The following is a 22,209-nucleotide window of genomic DNA, read 5'->3' as shown; positions in this document are numbered from 1 at the left end:
ACAGATTTTTCTTAACATGCCAAAGCTTCTTAGATTGAACCTGTGATGTGAAGTCATGTTGCTGTAGCTGTCTCCCTTCTCTGAGGTCCCAGGATCTGACTGTATTGTCCAAGCCTCCTGTCCATAGTTTGGTGCCATCATTAGAAATGTCAATACAGCTGGCTCCATCTGTGTGACCCTGAAATTGCCTGAAAACATCAGAAGAAGATTCACACATTCTTGCATTGGAACGAGTGAGTTCTGATCATGTACTCAAAATACCTCCTTTTTCTTTCAGTCTCTGACATGCAGCCATTAAAGACAACAGAAAAGTATATGTCAGTGGAAATCCAGCACTAATCTAAAGTCTAGGATGAACATGTGCGTTTTGTGATGAATTGATGAAGCAATCAATCTGGCCAGACGCCTCAAGAAGCATGCTTTATGAATTAGGTATTTTAGGGATCTTTGTTGCTGTGTGACACCCACCATTTGACTGGGAATACCACATACCCCTGAAAGAATAGCATGACTGCATGTCTGTCAAAATTCACTTGCTTTAAGAAAAACTGCAGGGCATCAACAAAATGGTTTTTTTTTGGTGGTGGTGGTGTGTTTTTTTTGTTGTTGTTGTTGTTTGTTTGTTTAAAAAGCTGCAAAACTGAGAATATTAGAAGGTGAAAGTCTGCCTTTACATGCAATATTGAAAGAGTATATGTAATAGCATGTACACAGTGTAGTGCACAGAGAAGGTCTGTATGACTGGCTCTTAGCTAACTGTACATTAGTGTTGAACAGCAACCCATATTCCTAAGAAGTTCAGGTGTGCAATGCAGTAATTTACACACACTTGTACCTGAAACCTATTTGCTGAGGCACTGATTAAAGAGATTGGAGTGTGAGCACAGAGTATTGCATAGGAAGAAAGAAATCCATCTGTTCAAAGAACATATAGCAGTGTCAACACCAGCTGATCTTAGGCAATTATAGTTATGGGGCTGTTTGGTAGGCCTGAAATTATGAAACTCTCAAAGCTTACAAACAACTATATAGACTTCTGTCAAAGTACTACCATAGTTATTGCCTAGCAATGAAATAGAAGGAGCAGCGACTCTGATACCATGAAAAAAAAGAGTGTATTTATGCAGAAGAGCATGTAAGGCTATGTCTAATTAATTCTTCACAACCCGATGATCTGGTTCTGTCGACCTACCTTACCAAAGTCTGGTTATGCAGATCCCACACTGCAATGTTCCCATCACTACAGCAGGAGAAGCAGACCTTGGAATCAGGGCTGATCGCTAGGGCATAGCAAGCTGGAGCAGAAGATGTCAGCTCTGCTTTAATGCGTGGAGTTGGAGCTGCCAGGTCCCAAATGGATAATGTGCTGGCTTCCCCACCAACAATCAGGGTGCGGCCGTCAGGGAGCAATCTGCAGGAACGGATGTAGTTATCTCTGTTCTGTGGAGACAGAAGCCATCAAGAGATTACTCATGAGGAAAGGAAAACAGCATTAACATGAGAGCAGAAATCCATAAAAGTATTGTATTCCCTCCTGGTTTTAATGAGCCATTTATACTTATGACAATGATAAAGTATATTAATGCCAGAAAATTACATGACATTAGGGAAGTACTTAAACTTGATCTACAAAATTCAGTAGTGAGAGATATTTAATCTTAATTAGCATCAGAATGCAAAGACCTGAACCCAACCCCAAACAATTCAAGATAGCTGTATTCGACAGCTTGTGTAGAAAGTTACGTTTTCATACGCTGTTTATTTCAGCACATTAACCTCTCGGCATGGGGGAGTACCAAATTCACTGCACACCCCCCCGCTCTGCTCCAGTGAGACTTGCTGCCACCATCTCGGAGATGTCAGAGAAAAATATTTGGGCAATTTTCTTCATTTGTGTAGCAATTTGTGTAGCAATTCATTATATGTCTGGATGTGCTGCACAGTTCTCATTTTACTGCCTCTGTAACAAGAAGCAACATCTTACCAAGAACTGGTAAATGACATGAGAAAGGCTGCTAACAATGGTTCATCTTGTTAGCACATTCAAATAATTTGTGAATAACACTCAGGGATATTTTTAATTGTCACATTAAGACAGGGCGATGCATTCACACACATACACAGACACAAAATATGTGACAATCTTCAAATATTCTCTGAGAATACAGCTGCAAGACAGCAATTTTTAGCATGATAGGGTATCAAGCTTTAACATTGCCAACAAATGTCAAAGTTTATAAACAATATCGGGTGTGCTGTCTTTGATCTTTCCCCCTGCAAATACAATTTTAGGATATTAAAAATGTTTTGATTCACTGGGGGAAAAAAGACACGAGTACTACAAGGAATATACTTTAAACTCCATTCAAAAAGGAACAACGAAATTACAAATGAAATACCAACCTCTGATACCAATGACAACACCCAAATAGCCACTGTCTTTTGTACCTTATCAGTAGCATTTCAACCTTAAGAGAACCTGCCATTTTCTTCCACTGTCATATGCCACCGTTCACCTACCAGGCAGTCCAGCTGAGAGACGGGACTCTTGTTGCCAGGGTGGCTGATGTCCCAGACTTTAACACAGCCCTTGCCACCCGTGTACACGTGTCTTGTGGGGTTGCTGATGGTAACTGCACACACAACTTCCCCATGATTCAGAGTGTTGATCTGGCGGGCATGGCGAGGGATTCCTGGACCGATGAGGGCATCAGGAGGGAAAGGAACAGGCTGCATCTGACCATCTGCACTTACATGAAATGAGTAGGCTCTATGGGGAAAAAAAAAAAAAAAATAGGGGTGAGAGGAATAAGACTGAAGAAGTTTTTCTTCAAGCCTGTTTAAGAAAACAGAATTATAGATGTGTTTCCAATGCAGGCATTCATCAGATTGTTTGCTTAGTTCCTCCTGCAATTTTTTCAGTGATGTAAAGAAAAAATCCTTTAGATATTTACAGCATGGATCTCAAAACATACGCTTTTAATGGGACAAGCAAAGGACCATCTACCAATCAAATGAGCTTTCACAACTTATGCAATGACAGTTTCTGGCAATGTGTGGGGAGACCACTGCCTGCAGAGATGCAAATGAAGGACGGGTCAAGGCCCACTGGCAGACAGAAATAGCCAGCCTGTTGCTGCAGAGCACTGGGGCTAGGTGACTGCCAGTGGACATTTGGTTGTTCCCTTACTGACTAACGTGGACTTCAGCTGGACTGCTGCCCAGCTGCCCTGAACACACCACAGATCACATGCAGCTCAAGTGAAACTGCCAAGCACTATGTGTAAGGGTGTAGGGAAACCACCACCACACCACCATCAAGGAGTTAAGCCCTCAGGCATGCTTGCTGACACCTGACATGACAGACCAGCAAAAATACATTGGGATGTTCTTCCTTCTTTTGAGCTTACTTTCTTTCTCCCTTTTTATTTATTTTTTTTTTGTGGAACTGACACAACAACTACAAATCCCAATTTCTCTTGCCAGAATCAGGACTCTCACTGAGAAAGAATGTGTTGTGTGACTGCCAGCTATGCCACCTGTGAATAACCTATCAACAGCTTCATCTCAAAATATTTTCCAAGGAGAACAGTTAGGTTGTGAAACTGTCTTGTTCTTAGATGCTCCCTGACACATCACATCTATTACAAGAGCACAAACTTAAGAGGATTCACCTAAACACACCAATGCATGCTTAACAGAAATCTTTAGTTTCCTTAGACCTAAAACATCACAGAAATACAGATGAAAAGAAACAAAAAACAAACAAACAAAAAAAAAAACATTGTCACAATGGTGAGAATGAGAAGAGCTCACAAAAAAAAAAAAAAATCATTTTATGATACTACTTAGAAAGCTCATTTCCTTAATTGTAGCTTGAAAGTTGAGGAAGGCAGGCTTCAGAATTCAACTACTGATTTTGTTATTTAAGATTCATAGTGCATTAACATCTGAACAATAATTTTCAGCAGGATAAATTGCAACTGCATTTTCACCTTTCTGCCCAATTCCCAGAGCTTTACAGACTCTTCTCATCCTGCCCTCTGTTTCTTGTTCTGGCAGGTCTGAGTGACAGATCGTATCATCATTCTCCATTTTTTGACATTAAACACATTCAGGGAAGGGTAGGACAGATTTCTGTGGTTGTCAGAAGCAGCAAACTGCCAATATAAGTAGAATCTTGGGTTCAATTATCACCACAGAAATCTGAAATATCTTCCCCATTATCTCCTTAATTCCTGTTTGCTGCAGTAAGGTACTGAAAAAAGAAGCTAAAATCTCTAACAAAACAAGTGGAATTTCATTATCATCTCTTCTGATTTCTGCCTAAAGTTTCAGTTGCTCTGTAGAGCGAGAATGAGCACTTTGTTTATTGTTTTCATCAGTCAGAGAGATTTTTGCCAGGCTTATGAAGTACGTAGGGAACAAATTTGAACAACCACAGAAATAAAGCCTAGTTCTGGAGTGATCAGTGACTACAGTGTTCTCATTCTAACCATTATTCCCACCAGCACATGTGATTAAACTGTTGCTTTTTTTTTTTTTTTTTTTTTAATAAAATCACACGGCATGTTGCTTATTTGAAATACTCTAATAACCTACAAAATATCTGACACTATAAACACCCAGTGAGCACTTTTTTTCTTCTGTCCAGATCAGCTACCTTTTCTATTTATGTATTGTACTATCCTCAGTTCTCTGAGATATGTCCAAAGTGGAAAGAGAATTATTAATAGCCAGACCCCTGATGTGCCACATGCTACCAACTGCATTTCAACTAATGCTCAATAGTGCAGAGTTACGCAACTTTTGCTTTAAGGGACAAGAAAGAGTAAATGAGAAAGCAACAATCCCAAATGGTAGCTTTGAAAAATAATGTACCTAACAACGAAGAAAAAAGGAATGCAGCCATGCTAAAGGAGTAACAGATTTCAAAGGTTTCAGAAACGCAGGCTGACAAATATTTAAATGCAACTGTCATTTCAAACTGTCATCAATATGTCAATGACATTCAAAATCCTTTGAGATGTAACAGAACTTGAACTGGTTTGATTTCAGTTTGCTACATGAGCAGAAAGGTCTGCACAGTTCACATTTCTCAGTGCACAGCAAGCAAACCCTAGCAGAGCTGGTCACCTCTCTTGGATCCGGCTCCACCAAGGATGAACCTGAACAGTGCAAACATCTGAATGTTACATCAGGAAATTTCTAAGTGCCCGCTGTACGTGTAGAATGAAAGTCTGCACCCCGCAGAACTTTTAATGCAAACAGCTGACCTGGTGGCTGCTGCACACAATTTCCAAACCCACCTTATGCAACAGCCTATCAGAGCAGATCAACTGGCAGAAAGTCAACTGAGGCGAACTGCAGTGTGTGCAATCTGAGAGTCAGATATAGTTTATGATTCCTGTGATATGTTTGTACAAGAGGAGTTACAGGCACTAGGACTGATCACTTCTCCCATGATAGGTTACTAATCCTGCACGTCCACAAGCTCAGTGGGAGGTAAATATGCATTCAGTCACATGCAGGTGCGTGACTATCTCCCATCCACTCCCCCACAAACATGTTCATACGTGAGACACAGAGAGAAGGAATAGCACAAACCACGTCCCCTGCCCTACCACCTCTGCAGTATTAGCCAGCCACAATTTCCCATGGGTGTCACACAGGAACTGGAGGACCGTCACATAAAACCTGAATCAATATGGTTTGCATTACTGTTTCATTTTTTCCCCTCTCTAACTCAAGAGGGATGTGAGCGCAGAGTTCTTCATATCTGTGTAATTCTTTTTCTGAGGCTCACAACAAGAGATGCCTGGTAGAGCAGGTCACCTTTTACGGTCAGTTCCATCAAGGATGAATTTGAACATTACGATACAATAATTCTTTCCAGTATTTTCAATCAAATAAAACATTTCAGTGTTCCTTTCTCTGCACACTGCTGTTTATAGCAGCTGGTAAGTTTGCAAGTAATTGCAAGGCTGTTGTGAACATAGAAATCATTTTTTAAACTGAGAAGCAGAGTACAGTGGAGAAGGAAAGCTGAGATCCCATTCCATTTTGCATTTCTGTATAAGACTAACCAGTCAGACTCAGCATGTAATACCTCGAAGCTCAGCTCCTTTTTCCATTTATTTCTATCTCCTCTACTCTATACCACCCAATACTTGCCAGCTGCTATTGGTTTTTGAAACAAATTTTACACATGCAACTTTAAGATTAAACAGTTTCTTCTTCCTTTGTCAAACAGCTGTATTTATTCCTATTCACACAATAATTTTCAGTAGCTAAGGGGAATTCCAACCAGCAAGGGAACATAACTTCAGCAGATGAATAATTTGTGATGTTGAATGTTTGATACTCACGGTTTTCCTCCTGGGATGCCTGTGAGATTGGGAGGGATGCCTGGGACTCGCATGTGATGATGTGGATCAAAACCAACCTATAGGTTTCCCAAGCAAAACAAAAAGGTATATTAAAGATGGAGATAGGCAAGAGAAGACTGTTTAATTCACTTTCTCCGTAGCATACTTCCCAAATTACAAAGAGACTGCACTAGATATAACCCCACAGGTCTTACATTTGATATGAAATTTGATATGAATTACTTTCAACACCAACTGCACTAGCAGCAAACACTTACCACTGGAGATCTCCCGTAAGCTGCTGCCGCTGCAGCTGCTGCAGCTGCTGCACTCATCTGAGGGGAAATGTTGTGCAGACCAGCATAGGCAGCTCCAGGGCTGGTCAGCTCCCCATTCATTCCAGCATGTGGAACGATGCCAAATGGAGTTGGATAGGGACACGGCACTGCCATAGGTGTCCTTAAACCTGAAGCTGTTGAAGGAAAAACAGAGAAATCACACAGCCACCCCAGACCCATTAAATGAAATATGAGTTTCCTGAACCACTAAATTGTATTTTTATACATATATATATACACATATAAAATTTTATATATATATATATATATATATATAAACAAGCACTTATACATATATAAAACATATATATGTAAGTGCTGAAGAACCAGTTTAGCATCCAATTTAAGCAGTCATAACATTCTGACTTGGCATGGTCCATGGTAAGGAAATGAATGGCAGCAGTTTCACATTGCTGAGACAGACTGATACTCACCTAGTGGGTCCACACCCGGGGGCTTGCCCGGCACAGGCCTCAGTCCGGGAGTGGAGTTGCTGCCTGGAGTTGGCGCATCAGTCCGTGGAGTTGGGGTATTTGATTTAGATACAGGAGTGGTAGATTTCTCATTCTAATTGCCAAAAAAAAAGAAAATGAAAAACAGTGTGTTCGTTATATTACCTTTTTGAGTACTGTCTGAAAAAAGAGTGGAAGACAATAAGAACATGCACGATTAGTGAAATCTAGCTTTTGAGTTTGGGCTTCAAAAGTCACTGGCAATGAAAAGAAGCTACAGAGACAATGAAGAATACAGAATGGCTTTGCAAATTAACTATAGCCTTCACAGCTTTCCTTGCCTGGGGCATCCATGTGATTCAGAATGAGGTCAATGACTGAAGATCATTGCCATCTGGCAATTATATTGGCAGCACATGATATATGGTGATGGTCTTGGTCTGCTTGTTGTGGACGTGCTCGTGTTATGAGCTTCTGCGAGGGTCCACTTCCCAGCAGACAAGAAGAGCAGAAAAAACAACTGACCAACAACTCACACCCAGATCGGGGGTTGGTAACATAGGATGGAGACAGTGATGAGTATTAAGTCAGAACTGTGCAGTGCTACTCTTGTGACAGGCTTGTTCATCAGACTCCTGAGCCTGAACATGTCATTCCATCACCTTTCCTGAGCACTACATTCACTTTAAGCTTTCTTTTTATTTATTTTATTTCTTTAAATAATCATGTACCCTGACCTGTGAAGAACGAAGATGGGAGTTACTGTGCAGCTCAGAAATGTGATTAAATGTGGTCACAAACAGGAAAGGAAAGAAAACCCCCAACTTGCTGGCAGCACTTTTTTTGCCTTGTGATTTGTAATGCAAGTCAAGGAAGGCTCTTGTAAATGACAGATTACTTTTTAGATAGAAAATAAAAATTATTGTTGTTGTATATGGCCTGGTAATTCAAACAAAGCTAACAACCAAATCACATCCAAGCAGGAACTGAATTTGCTATAAACCACAGTGCAGGAAAACAGCTCAAGGAACCCCTGTGTACTCTTATTTATTCTTAGAATGACAGTTTTTCATACGGGGGAGGAGAAAAACATCTCTCAGCACAGCACATCTATCATCTACCCACACCACCAATGAAAATAACCTCTTCCTATACCAAAAAAAAAGGCTGTGGACTTTCTCTTTACTGTTTTATAAAATTTACTTTTTTTTTTTAATTAATGTTTCATGATGCTTTACTGATAGTTGTGGAAATCCAAATGGTGTCTAGATAGAAAGCTGGTAAGCATCTATTTCAGCTTATTATCACAGGTTTTGGAGACTTCAGAAGCACTTACAAGGCTAAGTTCTTTGGATTTGGAGGAAGGAGTACTGCTGGAGGATGCAATTGACGCCGGACTAATTGGTGCATCTTTCTTCAGCAGTCGAGTCTTGTCCAAGCCATTCTCTCGTGGAGAGTGTGCTGGGCTCCCCCGGGGAGAGGAAGGATCCTAAACATCAGCAATGTGGATTAGCATAAAAACTTCATACTAGCCACTAGTGCTTGTCTTGAGCAATTCACACTTTGGAGTGAAGTTCTGTCATAAAGTGTGACATCTTTCTTCAGTTCTTAAGCATTTAGTTGGCAAAAATGTAAAATCAATATCAATAATGAAATAGTTTTAAAGCCTTAAAATTTGTTGCCATTAAACATGAAAAACTGTTTAAAATCTATGGATACTGAAAAATATTTAAAACCCATGGATATTGAAATAGGGAAATAAATCTATTTTTTTCAGTTGACAGACTGGGAAGGTTTAAGGCATTTGTCAGACCTGATAAAGCTCACAAAGGAAGTCTGGGCCACAGTGAAAGAAAACACAGATACCATTACAAACTGCATCCTATCTGCTGGGCTGGGCTGGCTTCAAAAATCTCAAGTAGGCTTTTGGTGTGAATAAGAAACAAAAAAGTCCTTTGTAGAAATAAGTATTAAGAGATGTGATTTGCATTCTAAAGAAAGACCTGACTGGACCTCCTTAGGCATTTCAGGCCCTCTTATGAAGGCAAAAGCTGTAATCTTATTTATACCCAATACACCCAGAAATCGTTCAATACACGACCAACCCCACCACTGCTAGTGTAAGGTACAAAAAACACAATTCTGCATACCTCATTGGAAACGTCAACTACCAAGTTATCATCACTCTTTTCACCATCACTGTCCTGCAATGACAAATCATAGTGTGTAAAAATATATATTTAATATCCTGATGTTTCTTAAGTACAAAGAAAAAAACAAGCCAATTAAATGCAAAGCTGCTCACAACTATGTAATATATCCTTTACTTTAATCAAACTTTTTGGAGTAAAAATAAATGTAATATTTAGGTGTTTCTCCTTAATAGTTTTTCACAGCTACAGCATTCTTCCCAGTTTTCAGAACAGTGAATGAAGCCTGAGGATGAAAATCTTCACCCAAAGTTGTACTGCATGTTGGAGCCAAGCTATATTCCAGATTTCTCAAGTTCCAGCCTAACTAATGCTCCTTCCTTGTTCCCTGCCTTTGAAGTGCTCTGTATCTGTATTATCAAAACTACTATTAATCATACACACCCAAACCTTCTACCTATCACAGATGCACATAATAATAACATACTAAAAACCTGACCGACAATTTTAAAATTAGTTATGCAGTAGGAAATTGGTGAAATTACTGAGGAACACTTAAGTTTAACAGTGCACAACATAAATGTTTTACTCACATAACGAGCTGCTATTTCCTTCTCTTCTGTTTTCTGTTTTTTACTCTCTGAAGAGTAATCTGTTGAATTTCTGTGCTTTTCCGCTGTTCTGAAACTGGCTGAGGGAGATACAGAAGAGCTCTGCAGTTAGAAAAGAGATGGCGAAAACACATCAGATGCTCATTCCAAACAGGGGTTTATTTGTCACATTCCCTCGATACAACTTAAGCCAATGAGGTGATTTAGAGCTGTTCTTATGGACAGCACTTTGTGTTTTAATCACTGCTAGCTACCCAGCAAGTTTCTTCTGTTAAAAGTGCACTGCATTGGAAGAGATACGTATAAAGGAGAATAATTTACATCACTGAATACTTGATATCTGTGGTGTCAACAGAATGAATGCAGAGCTACTTTGGACCATTTTAAGAGTACTGTACATTGGCCTGGTCTTGCCTTGTTTCCTGTACAAATATGCAGGGTTAAATCAATACTGAACTCCAAGAAGAGGGGTGTGTATGTGTGCATGCAGGAATCAAAACAAAAAGAACAAAGAAATCAAAACAAGAAGATGACTCAAGGTAAGTCAGACCTCAGCAAACATTTGAACGAAGATTTCTAGCAAAGGCCGAAGTAATCTTCTGAACTAACAATCTTGCAGCTGGAAAGAATAGGGGAAAACACCTAAACTGATTTTAATCCGTCTCCTTTTACAACTACCAGGTGTGTCTGCAGTAGACAGGAACACAACATAGTGGCTCATGGAGTCTCTTGTCATTCTGCGGCCCTCACTTAGCAATGATGGTTACAAGGCACATTTATGGGACAGGAGAGAAAGGAAGGTAATTTGTACTTTATGCACTGTCATCCAGCAATTCTGCTCTACTCCTTTAAACAGGAAAGGTGACATTTATCAAGTCCTACCACATTTCCAGAGCTTGGTAGAACCTCTATCTTGGTATACAAACAAGGAAGTAATAAAAGATGCAAAGTTCCCTCTGGGATTGATTTTAACAGCAGCAGCAGCTTTTGGCCCTAATTCAAGAAAGCATTTAACCATGTGCTAAATTTTATCTCACACTGAAGTCAATGGTTGAACGTACATAAGTAAGGATGTGTTCAGGCACTTTACAGAATTGGAACTGACAGGAATGAAGATGAAAGTAATCCTCAGTCGAAACCCTGCTGACTGTTTCCATCTCTCTATCCTCCTTATATAAGGGATTCGGAGGAACAACAACTAATGAAGTCCTTACTACTGGATTTTAGACACTCCTGTTCATCTAGAAGCTCTCATCTGGGGGTTCTTTTTCCACATGCTATGACCAGTTGCTGTTCCTCATAAAGCTGTAGAATACAACACTCTGGTTTTGGGGTTCTGAAGGAACACCTCCCTAGGTTTATTTTAATCACTGCCACCAGGAACGCAAAACCAAGAATTAGCATTTACACTGTGCAACTTGTCTTCCATTGCTGTTACTGCATTTCTTCTTTTCCTTAACTTATTACACCACAAACTTCTGGTAAGAATGAAAAACACTTAACCACGGAAGCGGAGCCGTGATCATTGCCCAAGTCACGTATGAGAACATTTATCCTTGCTGGGACACTCAGAACTCTACTTCTCTAAAATTTCCAGTTCTTGTCAACAGTAGCTCTGATTAATGAGTGTAGAATTTGGAAAACAAAACAAAAAAAAAACAAAACAATTTTTGATTGGTGATCGCTATTTACCCTTTAAGTACACTGAGTGGAAATTAAAATTTCAGAACAACGGCAGTGCCGAGCACAGTCTGTGCCTTTCCCATTTCCCTCTCTTCTTCCTTCCTGACAGTATACAATAGGTAGACAAGGATTTCCTATCCTGAGCAAGTACATCTTATAATGAGTTCACTGATCTAGCTTTAAAGTAGATCATTAATCAACTATTATACTGTAAATGACACAAATTAAAAATGCTATTGTTTGCTCTGAAAAGACAATATACGTTAAGGCATTCAGAGGCAGTAGTGACAGTAGGCACAGAAACCCTTATAATAAAGGCCAAGTAGAAATACAGTATTAAATGAACTGATGGCTTGAAAGAATGTATTTGTTTACTGCAACAATATAGCATAGTCTTTTGCAAAAGATTTTAATAGCATACTCCTATTACATTTATATTCATTTACAGTTTGGGAGGCAGTAGCTTGTAATGTGAATTCAATTCATTATTTCTCAACTTCACCCTACAGAAAGCAAATTACTTTAAAACGAAGAAAAATAATCACCAGTAAACTACAAATTAGAGGGGTGTCTAAAGAATTAAAGCAAACTACTGCACTTATTTAAATAGAAATATTTATTTTCATAAATTTGAAACCATATAGTTTCATTTTTCACAATCTAGTTAGCTATGTGCTATAGATACCATTTTAATCTTTGATTTCACTGCTTAATAAAGTAATAAATTAAAGCTCCCTACTAGAATGATAAAGTAGTTAATTATCAGTAGCACATAAAGGATGAGCACCACATTGGGCACTGGGGCAATGCATAGTGCTTAATGGTTTTATTGCTTCAAAGATGGATCAGACTTGATACTGATATGAAGAGATGGTATCCCACCTGACATTAGTAGAAAAAATGGAGACAACTAACTTAATGACAGCTGGTGGGAAGAGTGGGCAAATCAGTGGAGTGAAGAAAGCAGGAAGAATCTAATTTCCCAAACTGAAATTTGGTCACTGAACTTGGATTAACAGTATTTTACCTAACGAGTCAATTACTACAGAACAAATTAAACATTCTCACTTAAAACTATTTCACCCCTTTTCTTGCATGGTGCCCCAGTTACCCAACAAATCAACACTCCTGCAACACCAGCTACTTTTCTGTTCAGTATCTAATGCACATGCCACACAGAGATCTCTAACTTCATGGGATCTCTAGTACTGGTACTGACAGATCTAAATTTCTCTCTGATTAACAATGATACGTCAAGACCACAGCATGTCAGCTCAGCCAACAGCCAACAGGCTATGGTCTAGATCTTCACATGCACCTAACTCCTATTAACTTCAGTGTGTGAAGGACAACATTATGACCCATAACAAGTTCCTGCTAATTGTTTATCATCTTATCAACACCTGTAAGGATCTAGCTACAAATGAGAAATACTTAGACGTAACAATGTCTTCATGGTCTCCACCGATATCAAATTCCTATGTACAATCCTGTATCCACACACATCTTAGTTCTCATGTTGCAAGCCTACATATATATTCCTAGAGAGATTCTTACATTTGTGAACTGTGCAAGGGAACCTCCATCTAAGCAACCACTTAGCTGTCAGACTCTGCCCTGTTCCTCAATTAAAACATTGGCGCTCTTCTAACAGCTGCCTTTAAGAAACTGGAGTAGGATAGCTACTTAGAGAAATTAAGTGATTCAGCATTATACCTTGGCAGGCTGTAACTTAATGGGCCAGAGTCCTCATTTTAGTAACTATTAAAATTTATTGAGAAATAAAGACTTTTCGCACTGCTGTTTTCTTCAATAAAATGCATTCATCTACCAGAGAGAGAAGCATTTTCCTACTAACCAACATAGAGTTTGCTCACATATAATAATTAGATCAAATATAGGAAACAATATTCTTTGGTAAAAGTGGGTTACACCTAGTTTCCATTTTAGCAAAATCTACCAGTTATTCATTTTTCTGCTTAGGTAGGACATTTTTATTGATGTTAAATACATCACAAAATGCTGACCAAAAAAAAAAAAAACAATATTTAACAGATACATTTATAGAAAGGCTGAGCACATTGCCTTGTTCATGTAGTTTGGTTAAGAAGTGAATCTGTTTCTAGTGCTGGATCCACACTATCTGTTGCACTAGACCATAAAGCATGACATGTTATACTTCACTGTGTATTTTGGGCAGTGCTGAGCACAGTGCTAAACAAGAAGATCACCCATCATGAAGGCCATTTGGAGTTTCATAAAGCAGTCCATTTTCTCTCCTACGCTTGCAGGGTGCTGCTCCTGGTGGAGTATCAGTGCCACATAGTAACAAATTAGATGATCATAAAGAGGGCAATATAAGCCTCTTACAGAGCCGTAAAATTCTCACCGGTAACAAGGCAAACATCTGCGTGCTCACTGTCTACTTGGGATAATTAATACTTCAGACTGCTTGGAAAAAAAATAAAAAAATCAGAGGAATCACGATCACCATTTTAACCCCAGCTTCCACTGGAAGTTCCTTGCATTAACACAGATGACTCATGCTGCAACACAACAGAAAAAAAATCAATATGGTCAGATTGTGCAGCCTTCCAACTTCTCTCAAATCCTGTAAGCCCCAACTCCCCATATGCTAGCTCCTGCAGATGAAGACCTGGCTTGAGCAGACTAAGTGATAATTAAATGGAATAAGTGTTAAAAGTAATGACTAGAGATGACAGGATGAAAAGCCCTCCCACATGATAAAGCTGGTAACTCTTTAAAGCATTCATGAATATGACCATTCCCCAGCGTACCCTTACCGCTACGCCAAAATGATGTATTTGGAGTGTAATAATTAAAACAATAATTCCCAACAAAGTGGGAATTATGAGATAATTGACCATCCTGAAGTATTAAGCAAACTGCAGTAAAAGCCAAGGATGCTCAACGCTAAGGTCAATTACAGTATAATTATCTGAATGACATTATTGCTGTTATAAAGTCTGTTGAAAGTATAAAAGAAACTATAAAAATGGATACAGCATGCATCACAGTCCAGGGACGACAGGACAGTAATGCTGCTTGGTTGGATGGTTGGCACCAATTTTGTATGTGGGCATACAACCACCACAGACCACCTGCAGGCACTGCTCCAGGCCTGGGCAGGCACTGGCTCCTGCTCTGTCCCTCCAGCCTCCCCAGCACCCTGGGCTGCTGCACAGAAGCCACCTGAGACCTCCTACCCCCTTCAGAAACCACCAGCAGACCTCCTATCTGGGTTTGTCTCACCTGACCCTCTGAAACTGCTGGTGACCGTCCTGCCTCTGCTGCCTCTCATAACAGCAGGCTTCAGATTATCTGTGTGAAAAGGCCTTTCTTTTTTCTGTTTCAGATTCAATCTTCCCACTCATTTTGTCATGCCCCCTAGATCTAGGGCTGCAGTTGTTGGTGAACACAGCCTGGCATTACCCGCGGCCTTGTGGTTTTGCACATCATCACTCAGCAGTCTTCTCCCCAGACTGAAGAGGTTCTGCCTTCCCAGCCTTCCCTTATCAAACAGGCTGCTCCATCCTGCTGGTTGTTTCAGCTGCCTTTCCCTGTACCTCCTCCATTTTGTCTCCCTTGAGACGTGGAACCAGGAACCACACATAGAACCCTGGCACCAGCCACCAGACACAGAGCGATGACACTTTCTCTTTAGGATATGGCCTGCACCAGCCCAAGCCAAGGCAGGAATTGTCACCATGCTGCCATCCCTCAGGTCGTGGAAGAAAACCTCACTGGCTACCACGTTTCCTACAAAGGCCTGCACAAATCACATGCCGCCCCATTGAGCTCCAGAGATGCATGTGTGGAAGAGGCAAACAGCTTCAAGGAGCCCTCTTGCCTCTTCCATGAAATGGTGAAGCAAGTCACCCAGCCTTCACCTCCACTCCTCTTTTTAGAGGCAGGTAATGAAAACCGTCTGGAGCAGGCTGCCAGGGCCATGTCACACACCCATGGAGAAAAACTGCAACTAAGCTCCCACACATCAAACGTTCTTCATGGCTCCAGCTATAAGGGAACACCCATCTGTTTAAAAAAAATGCATTCATTTACACACTTCTGTACACACATGTACATTACTTCCATTAAACTGAGGGAGGTGGTGTGAAATACCGTGGGCTGCTCTGTAGGTACCGTATGGTGTTGTTTGTACAGGGGCTGTGTTCCTAAGGCCACCCACACCTCCACTGCTACTACAGCTTTTTGCTCTTATTATCACTATTACTACATCCCAGTATCCATGCCAGCTTCACTGAATTTCTGCTATTTGCATTATTTTAACAAATCCTCTCTTTGCTGTCCTTATTTAGGCAACTGGCTTTTCCTTATCCCATTATGTATACACGTTAGATTGTGATCACACTGATACAGCCCAGAACGGGCTCATCAAATGAGGAGAGACCCAAGTATTGTTCCCCACATATATCACCAGTCACAACGAACATTTTAAATATTTCCTGCTGTTTCCAACGTATTTCTCTAATTACCCAAACTGAAACCCAAAACCTAGTCTGCCACATCAAGATCAAGCTGTGTTTTTTGTCTCATTCACTGCCTTTTCCCTGTATCTGCGTTTTCAGATACCACAGTCTCAGTAATCTTCAGTGAAAAATGCTACTAACTAGCTAAGAAAGACACAGAACAAAGCTGTTTTTAATATCACATGACCCTGCTTGAGCTAACTGAATTGAGCTTAGTAATCAAGGGTGTGATAATTATTTTTAATACAAACTATGATTAAGATGCAAACTTTGAAGTTTTATATAGCATTTTTACCCACTAATTAACTTCACTAATTGCAAAATTAATGAAGTTAATTAGTGGATAAGGGTGTCATAAAAAAACATCAAAGTCTAGATGTGCAGTGCTGCTGTAAGAGCAACAAAATGGCCGTAAAAAAAGCCCACAGTAAAAGGAACGTGTGGGCTCAGCAGTTCATCTTCGAAAGACAAGTGTTCTCAGAAGTTTTACATGAATAAAAATATAGATATGTATATCCATAATGCGTATGAGCTTGTAATTTCTTTAAACATAACCATGCAACTGTTTACATGGGTGATCTGCCTGCCCTGCTGGTACCACTGTGATTTCTAATCTAACCTAATCAAAAGCACCAAAGTCTAGATGTTACAAAATGGGTGATAAAACGAACAATAAACCACTACAGCATGCATGTTAATTCTAGTCGTGTATTTTAACATACACTTATCAATTTGCTATGAACTGAGCCAGCCACACAGGAGAAATTGGAGATACCCAGCAATTTTGACATGTAATCCTGTCAGCGTGTGCTGCTGTTTCTCCGGTCCCTCCTGGTGTACAGGCACACAGTGGTGGCAGGAAAAGGAGGTGTTTAAAGCAATGGTGAGGGCTGCTGGCTAGCCTTTCACAGATGGATTTTTGCAATAAATCCTTTAAAATACAGCTTCTCCAGTAATCACTGGCTGAGGGACATAACACACATAAGGCCTAATCACTGCTGACACTGTGAGGGTCAAAGGATGGAGAGAAGAACCAATGCGGCTTAAGTACAAGCAGTGAAGTAGTAGAGGAGCATAGCTGTGAGGCAAAAAGGAAAGACAGGTTTAGGTTAAAGTATATCTTAGCACAAGCACATGAAGGTAGTGAAATCAAGGAGTGTGGCAAGAATAACAAGCATCCTTTGGTAAGCAAGATGGTTTGAACAAAGGACCTGGTTTCAGCAGGGAACAAAAGAAAAAGAAACAGACGGGGCAGGAAAAGGAGTTAAACACTTCTGATAGGTTTACAGAAGCTTCAGAGTTCACAGATTACATTTACCATCAAGCCCACTCTTGTCCACATCTGCCAACTCGTAAATATTGAATTTAATTGATGGTAACACAACCCAGGCATTGTCAAACATTCTCCCCTTTAATCCGCAAAGCAATTCACCTGATCCATTTCCCACTTGCTGTCCCTCAGTTCAGTCTCCTCCCTTTTGAACAGATCCCAAACCAAGACCATGGGCTTCAGCACACAGAAGAGCAGGTGATTTGGACAGAATGAAAAGATTTACAAGAAGGTGTTAACATATAAATTACAACTGGTACAGGGAATACAGAGGGTGAGAGCCCCAGGGCATATGCAAGATGCAAAGGAATTCTGTTCTTAATGATGCCAGAACAGATAAATACTCCTGAAGAAACAAGGTGTGCAAGTGCAGAAATGCTACCCGACAGAGAAAATTCTGCTGCTGGCATATTGGAAAATAAATGCCAAAATCTGGGACAAGCCTGCATATCAGTCATCACAGCGTACAGAATCCTAAACGTTATTTTAACCAAAATCAGAGACACTGAAACAGAAGGGTCAAAGGCCAGTGAGTTACAGAGATTCAGAAAGACTGAGGGTAAATACAATCATCTCTGGAAATCTGAGGAACAGAGCTGTGCCAAGGAAACACAGAACTACAGCTCTGCTCTCCTCAAATATTTATTTGGGGTTCCAATTACTGATCTCTCATGCTATTTCCTTCACCGGAGACCTGAAACAGTTTGAGCAGCTCTAGCAAAATAGAGGCAGAAAGAGAGAGGAGAGTGTTGGGAGTTAACTAGAGAGAACAAGCGAGGGAGAGCACGCAATCACAGGATAAGAGAAAAAGCTCAACCAGCCAGAGCATTCAATGCAGCAATTTAATTGTGGGCTCACCACCATGAAAGAGAGAGAGACAGATAACCACCAGCCTGCATTACAGGCTTTGATTCAGCAGCGTGCCACAATGCGAGGAAAAGCAGCGGCGCTCTGTGAGCATTCTTCAAAAGCCGGTGACGGATGCACACAGAAAATTCCCAACATCCAACGTATCTCCAGAATATTAACACTAATTACATTTCCATAGCAGCTGAATCTAAACAGAGCACACATGGTAATTTGGTTAGTTTTAGAACAGTAAGAAAACACTAAAGACGGAATGTTTTATGATATCCATTAAAGGCCTGTGTCAGTATGCTTTATACTTTGTTAAAAAAATATCTATAAGAATCAAGAAATCCCTCTGAAGAACAGCTGGCCCTTTTCTCAGGCTGAGTACCAAAGTAAAACTGTTATCCTTTCACTTTGCACAGTAATTAAAATGGACTGTACGGCACTGAGCCAAGCTGAACACGAACACTTCCCTGCAGTGGCTCAAGCCACGGGGGTTATAAAAAATATCGTCAGTACTAGCAACAGAGGTCAGGAGGTAAAAATACACACACATACACCCCCCAAATTTTCCATGTTAAAGTAATAACAACCAGATTTTAAGGTTTACCTTCTCTGGGGATAGCTAAGTGGATTCACTTTTCATGTGACAGGTCCTAACAACTTTCTCCAGGGATTTATGTCCCCTATCTAATTCTTTACTTTGACCGGAAGGATATAACCTGGCACTAATTAGCCTTTTTTGTTGCTGTAAAACCACAGAGATCATGTCTGAAGGCAGTCTCGTGGGACATTCCATTTAGCTGCTTTCAGCAGACATTCAGATCAGATACTTTGTCCCAGTGCCCCACATTTTTACTTTTGGTTACATCTAACACAGGTTATATCCATGGCAAAAGCATCAATTTGAGTTTTCACATTTCTGTTCCTTTCCAACGTATCCATACATATAAATTCTTCAGAGGAAAACGTTCTTTTTTTTTTTTTTCTTTCTGCCTGTCTCAAAAGTTGCTTTGCTGCAGAGATGACATGAAAACAATGCAAATGATTGTTTTTACTGAATACTTCGAAGGCTTCAAATACTAACGATCTTTTTCCACACTTCCTAACTTGATCCATCTCTTCCCCTTATTTTTAATCCTATTTTTTCCTGATTTGATAGGAAGTTATGGAGGATACCAAGATTACAAAAAGCACCCTATATTTCAATAGAAACATTATGTTTACTTCCACATTGCTTCAATCAGCAGCAAAGCATTCATGTTTATCTCGGATATTAAATCAGAGACTGGCAATTTGCTCACTCATCTCTTCCTGCGTCAGATCTTGTGTTGCTTTTGAAGACCAAATATACTTCAGCCTTTTCTAGTCTCCTCCATGACTGAGGAAACCAGAGCCACTGCTACTCCTCCACGAAAACAGAATTAATTATCCAACCAGTGCAGGTAAATAAAACATGGTTGGGTGCTACGAAGTATTGGAAAATTGCAGTTCATGGTGATTCTGAAGAAAAGCATTTTCTCAAACATCTAAAAAAATATTTTCCAGAAAGAAATCTTTGAGCACTACCATTCACCTCCCTGCCCACATAACATCCAAGCCCAGTATCTTTGCCTCACTTCATTTACACTCACCTACTTGTGTTCCCAAGACCCTTGTTCAGGAAATTATCCTATTTCCTATTCAGGAAAGCACTCAAGCAGTTGCCAGATTTGAGGCACAAACTTTGATCTCAGAGAAGTCACAAGGCAGATAAAGAAATCAGAAGAATGTACATATGTGCTGAACTTTGGATGCCTACTTTGTGCTACCCTGACTCAGGACCTCAGCTGGTTGCAAAAATAATTGTGCCCAAACTTATTTTTCAAATCAAGGATTATGGTAAGTGGAATGGATAGAAGAGTGGTAGGAACACAGATCCTGCAGTCAGCCTTAAAGCAGTTACATCAGTATATAATAGCACATTATATGTACAACACCTACTTTGAAGACTGAGAAAATAAAACACACAGTCCTTCTGCCAGATTTTTAGATGCATTACAGCTCCTGAACATCCTAGAGCTTTGCCAAGAGAAGCAGCAGTAGCTTTTATTTTTCTGGTCCTTTCATTATTTATATTAGACAGGTCATGCTGTTAATTTTTTAAAACGTTAAAAGCACAATCAAATACTAACTTCAGGCTAGCTGGAAATGTTTTGATGTCAGCAATGAGCAGCCAATACATTTTTAATTCAGGTTATAGGAGAGGAAAAGCAAAAATCTCCCTCTTGTACTCCCTACACACTCTGCCAAGTAGTTAAGTGTGATAACTGGCATGCACACATATGACCTTCTGTTCAATTCAAATGAGTTATCTCAGATAATTTGTGAAGACTGTTCTCTCTCATTTAAGTTCTTCGTAGTAAGATCCATCTTCCCCTTTGCTTTTGTTAAGGGAAGGCTACAGTAATCCCCCTAAAACAGCATCCTGGCAAACGCTCCTTAAATTATGTAATTCAGTAGGTTCAACTCTACTGTTACAATCATTTTCAAGGAAGATGAGTATAATACATTATCATTATAGCTATACAATCCTGAGTTGAATTTTCCTTGGCTGAATTCCTAACATTTTAATGCTGAAATTGATCTGTTTTAAAAACATCATGTGAAAGGTTTTTTAAATACCATACATGCTCAAGCTCTTTATTTTAAATGGTTTAGAAATGAGCTGGTAGAAATAAGGGTGGGGGGGAAATCTTGTGTTCTCTAATCTAGCATTAAGTACATTTTAAAGAACAACAGGCATGTTTCCAAACAAACTATTGCAGTGTACAAATTACCCAGCAGGGATGGAGACAATACCTATGGTGTGGCTTTAGATCTGCGAAGAAGTTGACATTTCATCAAGGTTGTCTAGGAAACCATTTTTAAAATTTATTTAGAAAACAAAAAGAAAGATGTTTATTTCCGTTTGGGATGCTTATAGAAAAGCTGGCTAGTAACAAGTTTATTAAAATGACAAGTTCAAGGTACTTTCCTTGTTGACTGTAAATAACCACCCTGTGAGCCAATTAAGAACACAGAGATCAAAGGCCCAAGCAATGCTATAAAACAACGAGTCAGTGTTAAGAGAAAGCTTCCTCAAGCTACCTTCAGTACAGGAAATTTCCTCTACCCACCATTCATTCTCCTAATGCAACAGCAAAAATAACCTTTTTCACTTTGCTGTGGAGTAGGTAAAAAACTTACACCTACATGTTACTGGACACCTAAGCAAGTGGCTTGATTTTATGCACAGTCAGGGACTGTTTTAGCTATTACGACGGATCCAGATGAGACTCGAAGCAGCTAGATGGTGAGAAGGCAAGAAAAAGGGTTGGGGAGGTGTATTAGGATGCCTGCCTCTAATTTGCAAAATGGGTTTCTCAGTTGGGAAGTGTTATTAGATCCCAGATTGCAGCAGTTTGTCAGTGCATTTGTTCTCCTTAGTAGCTGCCAAGACCGTGACTTTTCGAGGCAGAAGTCAGCATTGCTAGCAACCTGTGTCCCAGTGCAAGACTTGACTATTATTATGATGATCTCTGCACACATCAGATTCAAATTTGACATCAATGTAGGGCACGCTTGTCCTGATAAGTGAGTGGGGTCTTTTCACCGTGTGCACAGAGAACTGCCAGCAAGTCTCTCAGTAGAATTTAAGAAGCTGAATTGTAAGTCACACTGCTGTTACTGACCGACATCTGGGCTGCCTGATCAAGAGTGTACTCTGCTTCCTTGAAACACCACCTTGCTTATTCCTAGACACAGCTACATCCTCCCCTAGGTTAGAGAAAATCTTGAATTTTCATTAGTGCTTCCTGTAATTAGAGGACAGATGCTGAAAGCGCTGAGTCCATTCCCCTCGATTTCCACATTTCCACATTACTGGGTGGAAG

General features: G+C 40.0%; 1 protein-coding gene across 2 annotated transcripts in view; it reads right to left on the bottom strand.

Annotated features, from left to right (window-relative positions):
• The window catches only part of TLE4 (TLE family member 4, transcriptional corepressor), a 97,628-nt gene that overhangs the window by 4,454 nt on the left and 70,965 nt on the right, over positions 1 to 22,209 (bottom strand). For both annotated transcript variants that reach the window (XM_027446250.3, XM_038170739.2), the window contains exons 9-17: positions 9,902 to 10,021; positions 9,309 to 9,362; positions 8,495 to 8,647; positions 7,141 to 7,273; positions 6,647 to 6,840; positions 6,369 to 6,445; positions 2,521 to 2,770; positions 1,193 to 1,440; positions 41 to 188 (exon numbers count right to left, since the gene is read on the bottom strand). In XM_027446250.3, the coding sequence (XP_027302051.2) occupies positions 41 to 188; positions 1,193 to 1,440; positions 2,521 to 2,770; positions 6,369 to 6,445; positions 6,647 to 6,840; positions 7,141 to 7,273; positions 8,495 to 8,647; positions 9,309 to 9,362; positions 9,902 to 10,021 (1,377 nt within the window). The remainder of the gene's footprint in view (positions 1 to 40; positions 189 to 1,192; positions 1,441 to 2,520; positions 2,771 to 6,368; positions 6,446 to 6,646; positions 6,841 to 7,140; positions 7,274 to 8,494; positions 8,648 to 9,308; positions 9,363 to 9,901; positions 10,022 to 22,209) is intronic.

Source organism: Anas platyrhynchos, chromosome Z, assembly GCF_047663525.1.
Source record: "Anas platyrhynchos isolate ZD024472 breed Pekin duck chromosome Z, IASCAAS_PekinDuck_T2T, whole genome shotgun sequence".
Classification (NCBI taxonomy): Eukaryota; Metazoa; Chordata; class Aves; order Anseriformes; family Anatidae; genus Anas; species Anas platyrhynchos.
This window is presented reverse-complemented; position numbering and strand designations above follow the sequence as displayed.